Source organism: Nycticebus coucang, chromosome 18 (genome assembly GCF_027406575.1).
Source record: "Nycticebus coucang isolate mNycCou1 chromosome 18, mNycCou1.pri, whole genome shotgun sequence".
NCBI classification, from domain to species: domain Eukaryota; kingdom Metazoa; phylum Chordata; class Mammalia; order Primates; family Lorisidae; genus Nycticebus; species Nycticebus coucang.
This window is the reverse complement of record NC_069797.1, coordinates 79,069,177-79,081,339: the sequence shown is the minus strand read 5'-3', so window position 1 is coordinate 79,081,339 and position 12,163 is coordinate 79,069,177. Positions and strand designations below refer to the sequence as shown.

Below are 12,163 nucleotides of genomic sequence, written 5' to 3'. Positions count from 1 at the left end.
AGAACTGAGGTGCTTACACAAAAGCTTGAGGAGGGCTCTGGGAAGCCACCCCGAAGGGAGCGGGTTCCAGCCCAGCCCAAGATCAGACTCTGCAAGAGCAGGGCCCTCCTCCCTCCCCTTTGGCGGGTTTCTGCTGCGGCCAGAGCCAAGGAGCCGCCGAAAGGTTTCACGTGGGCCTGGGCCTGGGCCGACCTGAAACGCGCAGTACGCTGGGTGAGGGAGTCCTGCAGGCAGGATGGCAAGGACGACCCTCGGCGTTGCTGAGTTTTTCTGTAAAGGTTGGACTCCTGCGAAACTGCTGTGTCCACTCACTGCGAGACGCGGTCTGTCCGCGAGGAACCAGGAACTCCTGCGCAGGGGCGTCGGATCCGGTTTTCCCTCCGCTCCAGCCCGGGCCCCACCCCCGCCTCCCGCCCCGCCCCCGGCCCTGGCTGTCGCCCCGCCCCCGCCGAGCGCTTTACGGCGGAGGCCGAGCCGCGTGGTGAGTGGCTGTAAAGGGTCAGATGCGACGCCGCGCTCCGCCGCCCAGGCTTGGCCGTCTGGCCCGCCCTTCCCCACGATGGCGGGCGCCGTGGCTCGGGTTCAGTACCTGGCGGGCTTCCGCTGCCCGCTCGGGGATCTGGCAGCGGGCAGGCCCCAAGTGCTGCGCCACGAGGCGGAGATCTTCCTGTCCGCCGGGAGCGAGTTTGTCTACGTGTCCGACCAGGAGGGCGGGCTGCTGACCGTGAGCGCCGGGCCCGCGGGGCGGGACGGACGGGACAGGGCCGGGGCGGGGACGGGAGAAGGCGGGAGAAGTCGTATTTGTGGAAAGTAAAGGGTGGAGGATCGCACCGACCTCCTGACGTCGCTCTCCTGGCACCCAGGTGGCGTACCGGTTCCCCAGCCGGGTGTGGCACATGGAGCTCTTGGCTCTCCGCCGGGCGCTCTACGTTCTGTGCGCCCAGAAAGGCATTTACTGCTTGTCGCTGGACCGCCTGAGCAGGTGAGGCGTGGGCGTGCCCTATGCGCGTCCCAGCCCGCCGCCCCGAGGTCGCCCTGGCCTTTGTCACCCCTTCCCTGGCTTCCTCAGATAACATCTTTTGACCTCCACGCTTGGGAGATCGCCCCGGATTGGTTGAGAATGAGCAACTCACCGTCGTTGCACTTGGGGTCGTGGGGTGCGGGTGGGCTCCCGAGTCTCCAGCGCCATCCGTGCTGTATTTGCGGCCCACCCCCCACCCCGTCCGCCAGGCGATGTAACTGTTTCTCTAAGATCTGCTTTCAGAGAGCTCTTAACAAGCAAAGTGCAGCTGGTTAAGTGTGCAGGGGGAACAGTATCCTGCCCCTTGGGCCCTGGTGGCCTGGTCCTCTCTGGTGAAATACACCTTTCTGGGGAGGGTCTCTAAAAGGAGGAGAGGCTGTGGTTGTAGCCCCAGGAAAGGCGCTATGAACCAGAGTCAAAGATCGGCAAAGACTATCTGGGTCTGAAGGAAGCAAACACTGGGCAGCTGGGCCCCTCTCTTCAGCACAAAGCTCAGACTATGCATGTGTTGACTGTGAGCTTAAGCCGCAGAAAGGTGGCACGTCCACCTCGTGGTCTGAGCCTCAGACCACCATGCTCAGTGCAGAACTGTCTGTTGAAATGCTGTTTTTGGAAACCTGGGTATTTCATGTCCAGTATGTCTTCAATTGACCGGTGCTGGGCAGAGTCCAGGGAGCCTGTTATGGGCTGTGAGTGTCACTGTAGTGTCTCAAAATCAGACCCTATGAGGACCTCTGACCCATCTTGGTCCATTCCAGATTATCATGAAAAGAATGTGTGTGTCCTACACTGCCCACTCCTGACCAGCGGTTTCCTTGTTTTCAAAGGTCTATAAACCAGGTCGACGGAGACAGTGAGGACAGTGAATTCCTTTCCTCTGTGATCCCAGTGGGCCCTGATGCCTGCATCCTCCCTGATGCCTCACTGTGTGCTTTCACTGTGCTTGACGGCACACTTATAACCCTGGTGCAGGGCCCCACCCAGTGGAAGATGCAGCTGTTTGAGTGTTCCTGTCTAGGGGAGGATCCCCAGCTGGGAGGCCAAATTGGTGAGGTGGAGTTGTCTACCTACACCCCTCCAGCTGGGGTCCTGGGGAAACCCGCAGACCCCCACTTCCTCCCAGTGCTGTGCTGTGTGTCACTGCCAGCTTCTAGGTTCCGACACAGCTGCCTCTGGGACTCTGGGAGTCTCACATTGAAGGAGGCCCTCTTTGGGCTCCTCTTCGGAGCTGATGCCACCCTCCTGGAGTCACCTGTGATCCTTTGCGGTCTCCCTGATGGCCAGCTCTGCTGTATGGTCCTGAAGGCCCTGGTCACCTCCAGGTCAGCCCCAGGTGACCCTAAAGCCCTTGTTAAGATCCTCCATCACCTAGAAGAGCCTGTCATCTTCATAGGGGCCTTGAAGACAGATCCACAAGCTGAGGAGACTGTGGAGGAGACGCCACTGGGTGATGATGTGCACTCTGACTGCCTGGTGGCCCTTGGTCACCATGGCCGGACACTTGCCATCAAAGCCAGCTGGGACAAGTCTGGGATTCTGGTGCCAGAGCTTCGGGAGTACTGCCTGCCAGGCCCCGTGCTCTGTGCTGCCTGTGGCAAGGGCAGCCGCCTATACCACAGCACCCCCTCAGACCTCTGTATGGTGGACCTTGCTCCAGGAAGCACCCCCTTGGACCCGACAAAGCTTAATGGGGGCCCAGGAGGCCTGCCCCATCTGCTGTGCCCAGCCAGTCTGAGCGTCTGCAGCGTCCTCACTCTCTTCGTGTCTAGGACTTCTGAAGGTACAAGCTCCTGTTTAAACGTGAGAAACTGAAAGCTTGGGGGGCCCCTCCCTTTGGCTGTCTTCTGTGAATGGGCTTGTCCTCTCTCCAGGGCTGGTTCTTGTTTTATAAACCTGGCAGGTCAGGCTTATCCACACCTGGTACAGCCTAGTGGTTAACTCACGTCCTGTTTTGGTGTGGGGGGTTGTGCATGTCCTCCATGGGTTGAGAGGTATGCAGCTCAGCCTGGGTGGGGTCTGGTCCTGGGCTGGTCTTAGGCTCAAAGCTCCCTGTGTCTGTGTGACCCAGCATCTTACACAGTGTATTGTCCAGGAGAACTCAGATCTGTTCAGGTCAAGCCTTTTATGCATTTTCTGAAGGCTGGAAAACACCTGTCTGCCCTGCCTGTGAGCCCACCCTTGACTAGAGGTGGGTGGCAGCACACAGCTTGAGTTTTGTATGTTTTCCCTAGACAGAGACAGAGAGGTTTAGATATGGGAGTGAGCAGAAAAGACCTACCCTTCCCCAGCATATTTTCCTGTTAGGATGGACTCTGAGTTTGCTCATCTTGCCATGGAAAACATCAACAAGAAAGAAATGCTTTGAAGGGAAAAGACAGACTTTCCAGCATAGGAGGAGAGGGACATGGGTATCGCCCACACTGGGGAGGCAGTAGGAGCCTGGGCTCAGGGACAGGAAAGCAGCGCCTTTGTCTCAAGGACCTTCTTTTCCTCACTTGGACATTTGTCCTGGAGCCTCAGGGGAAACCCTGCCAAGTATTGAGCAGGACCCATGTGTGTCCATGACCAGGTGGCACCGAGCTCCTGGCCCTGTCTGCCAAAGGCCGCCTGATGATTTGCAGCCTGGACCTAAATTCAGAGGCGCCTGGCCCCAGGATGACCAGGGCCAGCACAGGCCAGAAAATTAAGGAACTGCTCTCTGGAATTGGCAATGTCTCTGAGAGGTAAGTAGCCGGGCTCTGGCTGGGCAGAGGCTAGTCCTGTGGTCTGTAAGAGGTAGCATTCTGGGCGGCGCCTGTGGCTCAGTGAGTAGGGCGCCAGCCCCATATGCCGAGGGTGCCGGGTTCAAACCCAGCCCCGGCCAAACTGCAACTAAAAAATAGCCGGGCGTTATGGCGAGTGCCTGTAGTCCCAGCTGCTCGGGAGGCTGAGGCAAGAGAATCGCGTAAGCCCAAGAGTAAAGAGGTTGCTGTGAGCCGTGTGACGCCATGGCACTCTACCCGAGGGCGGTACAGTGAGACTCTGTCTCTACAAAAAAAAAAAAAAAAAGAGGTAGCATTCTGCGGGGGCTTTCCTTTCGTCTTGACATCTGTGGGTAGGGCAGTTCCGTGTCTGGCATCCTCAGGTGGTGGGCACTGCCAGACTGGCACTTGCCTCTTTGATCCCTTTTGAGAGTCTCAGACATTGCACTGCCTGGTGACAGGCTGCACCCAAGGCTGCTGCCTCTGGAAGATGAAAGGGGTACCGTTTCTGAGCACCCCCATACCCTCTCCCTAATAGGGTCATGGGACACGTCCCCTGCTGATTCTGTACCCTCCCTGTTGGACACCCCCTCCTCAGAGGCCCCTGTATCCTCCCTCAGTGCTGGCCCACAAGGGCTATACAGAGAGAACATGTGGGTTCCCCTGGGACCCCTCATCTGGCTGCTATGGTCCTAAGAGCAAAAAAAGGTGCTGCAGACTCTAGGTCTCAATGGTTGGAACTGTTTCCATAGTTTTGCAACCCCCACCATCCCTGTGGAGTCTGCAAAGAAGAGATGCCAGCTGGGAACATTTGAGGGAGCCCAGTGGACTAGCCAGGCCCACCAGGCACAGCACCAGCCCCATCTTTGTCCTCCCCTGGGGCCGGGGAGGGAGGCTCGTTCCTCAGAGAGGCTCACACCCACCTCATACTTGTTATGGGACTGGGTTCCTGTTCTTTCCAGCCTTGGGTATCTCTTCCCTCTCCCCTGGGTGCCACATCTGTTCTTTGCAGAGTGTCTTTTCTGAAGAAAGCAGTTGACCAGCGGAACAAGGCCCTGACAAGCCTCAACGAGGCCATGAATGTGAGCTGTGCACTGTTATCCAGCCGGGAGGGCCCCAAGCCCATCTCCTGCACGACCACCACAGACTGGAGCCACCTACAGCTACAGGACGTGCTGACAGTGACCTGCCTGCTAGAGAACAGCAGCACCTTCAGCCTGGGCCAGGGCTGGGCCTTGTGCATTGAGGTGCTCACCAGCTCCTCTGCCCTGGATCTGGACTCTGCCGGCTCAGCCATCACCTACACCATCCCCGTGGACCAGCTCGGCCCTGGCAGCTGGCGGGAGGTGACACTGCCTCTGGGCCCAGGGGAGAACGGCACATTCGACCTGCCTGCCACCGTGTCCTGCACACTTTTCTACAGCCTTCGGGAAGTTGTGGGTGGTGCCCTTGCCCCCTCAGACTCTTTCGAGGACCCCTTTTTGGACGAGGAGCCCCCTGACTTCTTACCCGAGCAGGAGGGCGTCTGCCTGCCCCTCAGCAGACACACGGTCGACATGCTGCAGACCCTCCGCTTTCCTGGCCTGGCCCCATCCTGCACACAGGCCTCTGCTCTGCTTAGCCCAACGGACCCCGTGGATACCTTCCTGGCAGCTTGTCGAGAGCCAGGCAGCCAACTGGCAGGACCTTCCTCCCTGAGGGCCGCGTACCTGCCCCCATCAGTAGCCTGCATCAAGGTGTCTGCGGAGCTACTCAGGGCTGCTCTCGAGGACGGCAGCTCAGGTTGGTGGCACTTCCTGGCTTCATGTGGGTTGTTCTTCCCTCTCGTGTGGGTCCTCGGTGCTCTGTTAGGAAAGGAGTTGCGTCTGCATTGTGCTGTCTGTTGGGCTCTGGGCTCACGTTGCTGTCCCACTACCTTTTTACTTTAAATTGTTTTTTGTTTTTTGTTTTTAATTTTTATTTATTTATTTATTTTTTGGGGGAGAGACAGAGTCTCACTATGTTGCCCTCGGTAGAATCCACGTCACAGCTCACAGCAATCTCGGAACTCTTGGGCTTAAGCGATTCTCTTGCCTCAGCCTTCCAAGTAGCCAGAACTTCAGGCACCTGCCACAATGCCTGGCTGTTTTTTGTTGCAGTTGTCATTATTGTTTGGCTGGTCTGGGCCGGGTTCTAACTCACCTGCCTCGATGCATGTGACTGTGCTACGGGCGTTAAGTCAAATTGTGTTTTTTTAAATCCAGTATGGAATTGTAACCTAAATACAGGGAAGTAGACCTGTGTGGAGGGGTGGGCTCCGTGAGTTTCCATGATGTGAGTACCTGGGAAGCCAGTGCAGCCACGCCTGAGCCCAGGGCCTGGTCAGCAGCGCTGTTTTGGACTGGGCTGGGGTCAGTGAGCATCTCTCTCTTGTTTGTGGCTAGCTTTTTCTCCCAGGTGTGAGACTGTTGTGTTATGTGACTGATGCATCTTGTGGCAGGATTGGGTCCCAGTTGCAAATGTCATTGTTCTACAAATGTCTTTGGGGAGTTAATGGATTTGGGTTTGTACAAAGGGTAGCTGCAGCCACCCTGTGGGGAGCACTGCCAGGTCGTTCCTAGGGGGATTAGCACTCCCCTTGATTAATCAGAAGGCCACCTTGCGGTAAACTCCTCCCCAGAGAGAGTCAGGGCACGCTCTGACTCCCAGCTAGCTGTCCAGGATGCTTGCCGAGGGTGGGCTATGGGCCACTGGCTCCTGGAGGGGCACTGTGGGGTGAGCACCCAATTCTGTGTGGTGAGATCCTTCTGAGCTCTCGGCTGCTGCCTCCTCCAGGTGTGCCCCTGTGCTGTGCCACCCTGCAGTGGCTGCTTGCTGAGAATGCCGCTGTGGACATTGTGAGGGCCCGAGCACTGTCCTCCATCCAGGGCATGGCCCCAGACGGTGCTGACGTCCAACTCATCGTCCGTGAGGCAAGCAGGGGTCAGCGCTCCTGTCTGTGGGGAGACCCACCTTGACACCAGCAGTTATCAGAGTGGACTCCCTGGGTTGGCTCAGGGGGAATCAGATCCTGGGCCCCACACAGACCAGCTTGCTGTGGCGTGGGCCCAGGGCCTGTCTGTGAGCTCTCCAGAGGATTCTGGGGTGGTGGGACCCACCTGCACCTGAGCAAACCTCCCTCAGGCAGGTCTCTGGGAGGACTGCCCTGCCCAACTCTATACCACAAGGTTCCCTTCCCTGGCCCACTACCAAAGAGACTTCCCTTGGTGCCACTGGGGAAGGGTGTGTCCCCAGCCCACGGCCCACTAACCTGCACCACCAGGGGGTGCTGCTGAACCCCACCTTCTGCACACCTGCCTTCTGTGGCCCTCTGGCTGTGGTGCCCAGGGTCGCCTCCAGCAGACCCTCGTGTCCCACAGGCATAGCTTCCTACAGAGTATCCCAGGCTGCCAGGACATATATGTGTCCCCAGTGGATGAGCCTGCCCAGCTTTGGGTCTGCATCTGGAGCAAGCCATGGCCCTCTCCTAGAGCCAAGTTTCTTGGCCTTTTGCGCCCCCTCCCCAGCTTTTTCAGGCCAGGTCAGCATCTAGGTCTGGACATCCTTGGACCCTGATGCTGGGGTCTGGTAGTGGCTCTGTGGTCAGTCCTTCCTGAGCTTCCAGGTGCCCGATCTTGCTTGTGTTCCGTGTGTGGAGAACGAGCCAGGGCTTCTGGCCAGGTTTTGTTGTCCAGCTCAGCAGTCACAGCCTCCCAGGGACGCTTCGCAGCCCTTAGATGGGCACAGCAGCTCACACAAAAACCCTGCCCTGCTGCCAGGTGATCGATCCATGCTGCCCAGCTTGGGGTAGGCATCTGGGCCTGCAAGCCTTTGAGGACGTGGGCAGGGCTGCAGGTCACGATGTCCGTGGAGATGTGGGCATAGAGGTTGCTTCTGTCTAGGTGGGCTTTGATGTGGCTCAAAGCCCCAGGTGAGCTCCTTGGGTCTTGGACACATCTGTCTCCAAAGGGGCCGGCCAGTTCTTCAGGTGGAAAGACCTAGGACTGGGATGGGGCCTCATGCACTGGTGGTAGGAGGTGCCCGTGTAGCCTGGCAATGGCTGGTGGGCGGGGCTGTGGGCAGACCATGATGGTCCTCCTGTGTCGCAGGTGGCTGTGACTGACCTGTGCCTGGCAGGGCCCATCCAGGCCGTGGAGATACAAGTGGAGAGCTCGTCCCTGGCTGACATGTGCAGGGTGCACCATGCTGTCATCAGGCGGATGCAGGTACGTGGGCCAGTGTGGCCCTGCATGGAAGGAGACTCTGAGGGTGTTGGGCTGTGCGGCTGCTGGCAGTAGGGACTTTGGCCACCTGTAGGTAGCTGGGGGAAGAGCCACCTTCTCTCTGCTGCCCAGTTTAGTGTTGTGCAGTTGAGTGGTGGATACTGCTCTCCAGCTGTGCTGTTGGACCCCAGTGGGCACCCCTAAGTCCAAGGCCTATCTGAGCCCCTGTGGCCAATAGATTTCTGTTCATCTGCCAAGCTCAGCCAGAGGTGTCCTTATTTTCCCCAGCTAAGCAGAGCCCTCATGGAGAGGCTGTGCCTTGTGTGTGGTTCCCAAGACAAAGAAGTCTCCTTGCAGTGAGCCTCTGTGTCTCTGCTAAGAATGCAGTTAGCAGCCAGCCTTCCTCAAAGCCCTGGGATTCTGTGCTCTGCCCAGGGCTGGCTTGGGCCAACAGCCACCAGATCTGAGACGACACTCCCCATGTTCCGAGTGAAAGTCTAACTTGAGCCCTCTGCAGGGCAGCTGTCACCACCCCACCCATTGGGACTGTGGCGTGGCCCTGGTCCTGGTGGAGGCATCCACAGTGGCCACAAAAAGGCAGTTATGAAGTTAGACAGGTCTTCCTAAGGTCAGGGAGACCATTGCTGCATGAGCTGCCAGATGCCCATGTGGGCAGCAACAGTGGCTCTGCCCCAGCCCTGGTGAGTGGCACTAAACTACCTTCAGGGATGTGGGTACCACTTGAGAGCTCAGATATTTGGTTGCGATAAGCATATCAGGTCACACAGTGCTACAATCCACCATGACTCCACCATGGCCCTGGTGACCTCACAGTGCCATGATCCTAGTGACTCCCTCATGTGGCACCAGGATGGTGCTGCCTGGGTTCAGGGGTCTATTCTTTTTTTTGTGTGTGTGTGGTTTTAGGCCAGGGCTAGGTTTGAACCCGCCACCTCCGGCGTATGGGACCGGCACCCTACTCCTTGAGCCACAGGCGCCGCCCAGGGGTCTATTCTTGACCATTCAGAGCTGGCAGCAATGTTGCCCATTAGAGGAGGCTCCACCCACAGGCCACCAGGTCCCATGAAATTCCTGTTCTCTGCTGAGAACAGAGCTACAGTCCTGTTTTGTTTTTTTTTTTTTTTTGGTTTTTGGCCGGGGCTAGGTTTGAACCCACCACCTCTGACATATGGGACCAGCGCCCTACTCCTTGAGCCACAGGTGCCGCCCTACAGTCCTTATGTTATGTCCACATCTCTCTTACAAGGACCAGGCTGCCCCAATGACCACATCCTAGTCGCCTGCACTGTGGCGTGGGCTGAGGCCTCCACATGGAGTCTGGGACACGGGTCAGCCACAGGAGTCATGTGCTGCTGCTATCTCTTATGTGGGAATCTCATTGCCTGTGGACCTGTGTGTCTCCCACTCTGAGAGGCCAGCCCCACGTAGCAGGAGTGTCTCAGTCAGCCCTGACCACAGCTCAAGGTTTTCAGGATCCTGCCAGATGGGCAGTGTCTGCCTCACACCAGCACTTGCTGGGGTCCTAGGCAGGCTGCTGTCGGGCAGTTTTTGATGTACCAGGGTTTTTTTTCAGTCACTTTGCCCCAGAGGAGCTGTGCTCACTCAGGGGCCTTGATGTCTAGATTCCTCTGGGAATTTAGATCTAAGGCCAGGGAGCTGTCTGGGCTCCTCAGAGAGCAGACACCACACCCTCCATGTGGGCCCTGCCTGAGTTGTACAGCAGCACCAAGGCGGGTCTGGGAGAAGCAGGCAGGGTGAGTCTGGATCTGGGCAGAGGGAGGCTCTTTGGGGACAGGCAAGAGTCAGGCAGTAGCAGGAAGGAACCCAGTAAAAATTCCCACTCAAGTACCGTCGGGCCAGGAGCTATGTCCTGGCAGGAGGAAAGGAGGGAGGACAGCGGAAGAAACAGGAACGGCTGAGGGAGTGGGCACTGTGTTAATGAAGACCAGGCAGAGGTCCAGGGCAGATAGAGGACGAGGGTCACCCTGTTCCAAGGGGTATAGAGGATAGCACCAGGATCCTACCAGCCTCCTGCCCTCTCTAGTGTCCCCCACCCTATGTCCCTGCAGACCATGGTCAAGCAGCAAGCTGCCCAAGGCTCCAGCCCACCTGACCTCCGCATACAGTATCTCCGTGAGATCCACACCAACCACGAGGTGAGGCACTCAGTGCCCTGCAGCCACTGCCACCTGGGGGGTGCAGTTCTAGGCCTGTCTCAGGATATGGGTCACATTTGTCTCTTGCCCTGCTTCTCCCACCTGAGGGGTGGGTGCTGGGCCAGGTGGTATGTCTTCTGTTTTAAGGTCACAGATGAGTACTCTTCCTTGGACTGCCAGCCACCTCCCAAGTACAATTTTGCAAATGGCAGTTCCCCTAGAAGGACCCCAGTATGAACATAGGAGAGGTCCAGGGCCTGACTGTGGCTGCCTCCATCTTCAGACTCTGCTGCGGGAGGTACAAGCCCTGCGTGACCGGCTGTGCACGGAGGATGAAGCCAGCGCATGTGTCACTGCCCAGAGGCTCCTGCAGGTGTACAGACAGCTGCGAAACCCCAGCCTCATCCTGCTGTGACCAGGTAGGCCCGGCCCCTCGCCCAGCCCCTCGCCCCCTGCATTTCCCCAGTTTTTTCTGACAGCCACAGTGCCTTTGTGGTTCACAGAGAAAAACTGGACAGAAGAGGCTACTTTCCCGGCTCCTGACTCAAGAAGCACTCAGTCCTGGCCAGAGCTATGGAAGGTCAGAGGAGGTGAATTCTGGCCACTTGGGAGCAGAACGCACACAAGAGTGCCAAGCGGATTCTGGACCACGCCGGTCATCCTGCCCCAGCTCCCTGCCCTCTCTGTATCACCCTTTCCTCCAGCAGCAGTGTGTGGCCTGGTCACTCCTGGGCAGTCTCCCACCAGAGCAACAAGGCTGTCCCAGGGCCCATATGGACTTCTGAGCCAGGGAGGCCAACAAGAAACAGGTTTTTTGGCCCTGGGGCTCTGGGTGGGTTTCAGTATCTGTGTTGCTGCTGTCGTTGGTACCGCGAGACCAAGAGCACTGCCTGCCCACTCTGAGGTAAAATGTAGGAGAGGCTCCCTGCAACCAAAGCACAAACACCCACGTAGGGGCTCCTACGGGTGCCAAAGGTCCTGCCATGGCGAGGAGGGCTGTCAGGTGGCCTGTGGCCAGAACTGAACTAGTTGCCTCTGGCCAGGGCTGCACTCAGCACTGCACTGTCTTCACAGTCCTTGGGGGGCTGTGGAGGGCCCCAGCCCCAGCCCTAGCCCTAGCCTCCTCCCTCCCCAGGTGCTGGTGTTTTAACTGTTTGGGAAGGGACAACTATGTCTTTGTGTCCCCCCAAGGTGCTGTGGCGCCATTCCTATGTAAGTGCCCCCGTAATAGATGCGGGAGCCATGAGGCGCTTCTTTGCTGTGACCAACAACTGTCTGTTAAACTTCAGTCCTTGCCTTGTGTTTGTCCCCTTACTGTCCTGAGTCAGCTGGCAACCCCATCCACCCTCCTGGGCTCTGGACAGAGCCACCACTGCTTGGGACCCCCCAGCTCTGGGGCAGTGCAAAAAAAAGAGGCCTCCCTGAAGCGCCCAGTTGCTCCCACCATAGCCACCTGCCCGTCCCCACCACACCTTCACCTCCAGGGAGGGAGGGGCCAGCAGGTGCTGAGTCAGGTCTGTCTCCCTCTCAGGGTACTTGGGAGGGAGTGGGCCCACTTCCCCAAACCTGCTCTTTTAATAAGGGCCAGCATCTAGTGTCCCTAGGAGGGCTGCCTTCTCTAGAGCTCTGGGTGGTTTACTGTATCGACCCCTCATGCCTATCCACAGCTGCACCTGAGGGCCACCATTACCACCCCAGGGAGCTGTCTGGGCTCCTCAGAGAGCAGAGCTGCCCACACACTCCACATAGGCCCTGCCAGAGTTGCACAGCAGCACCAAGGCAGGTCTGGGAGAAGCAGGCAGGGTGAGTCTGGATCTGAGCAGAGGGAGGCTCTTTGGGGACAGGCAAGAGATAGGCAGTAGCAGGGAGGAACCCAGTAGAAATTCTCCCTCAAGTATTGTCGGGCCAGGAGCTATGTCCTGGCAGGAGGAAGGGAAGGGAGGACAGCAGAGGAAACAGGAACGACTGAGGGACTGGGCACTG

The 12,163-nt window shown here is 58.1% G+C and overlaps 1 protein-coding gene across 1 annotated transcript; it reads left to right on the top strand.

The window, feature by feature from the left end:
- The first annotated feature begins 457 nt into the window (after positions 1–457).
- Positions 458–10,599, top strand: FAAP100 (FA core complex associated protein 100). The gene is made up of 9 exons (XM_053568072.1): positions 458–724; positions 864–982; positions 1,849–2,801; positions 3,591–3,744; positions 4,775–5,544; positions 6,577–6,713; positions 7,890–8,006; positions 10,094–10,180; positions 10,464–10,599. The coding sequence occupies exons 1-9, from the start codon at positions 560–562 to the stop codon at positions 10,593–10,595; spliced, it is 2,634 nt and encodes an 877-aa protein (XP_053424047.1). The 5' UTR covers positions 458–559; the 3' UTR covers positions 10,596–10,599.
- Positions 10,600–12,163: the final 1,564 nt, after the last annotated feature.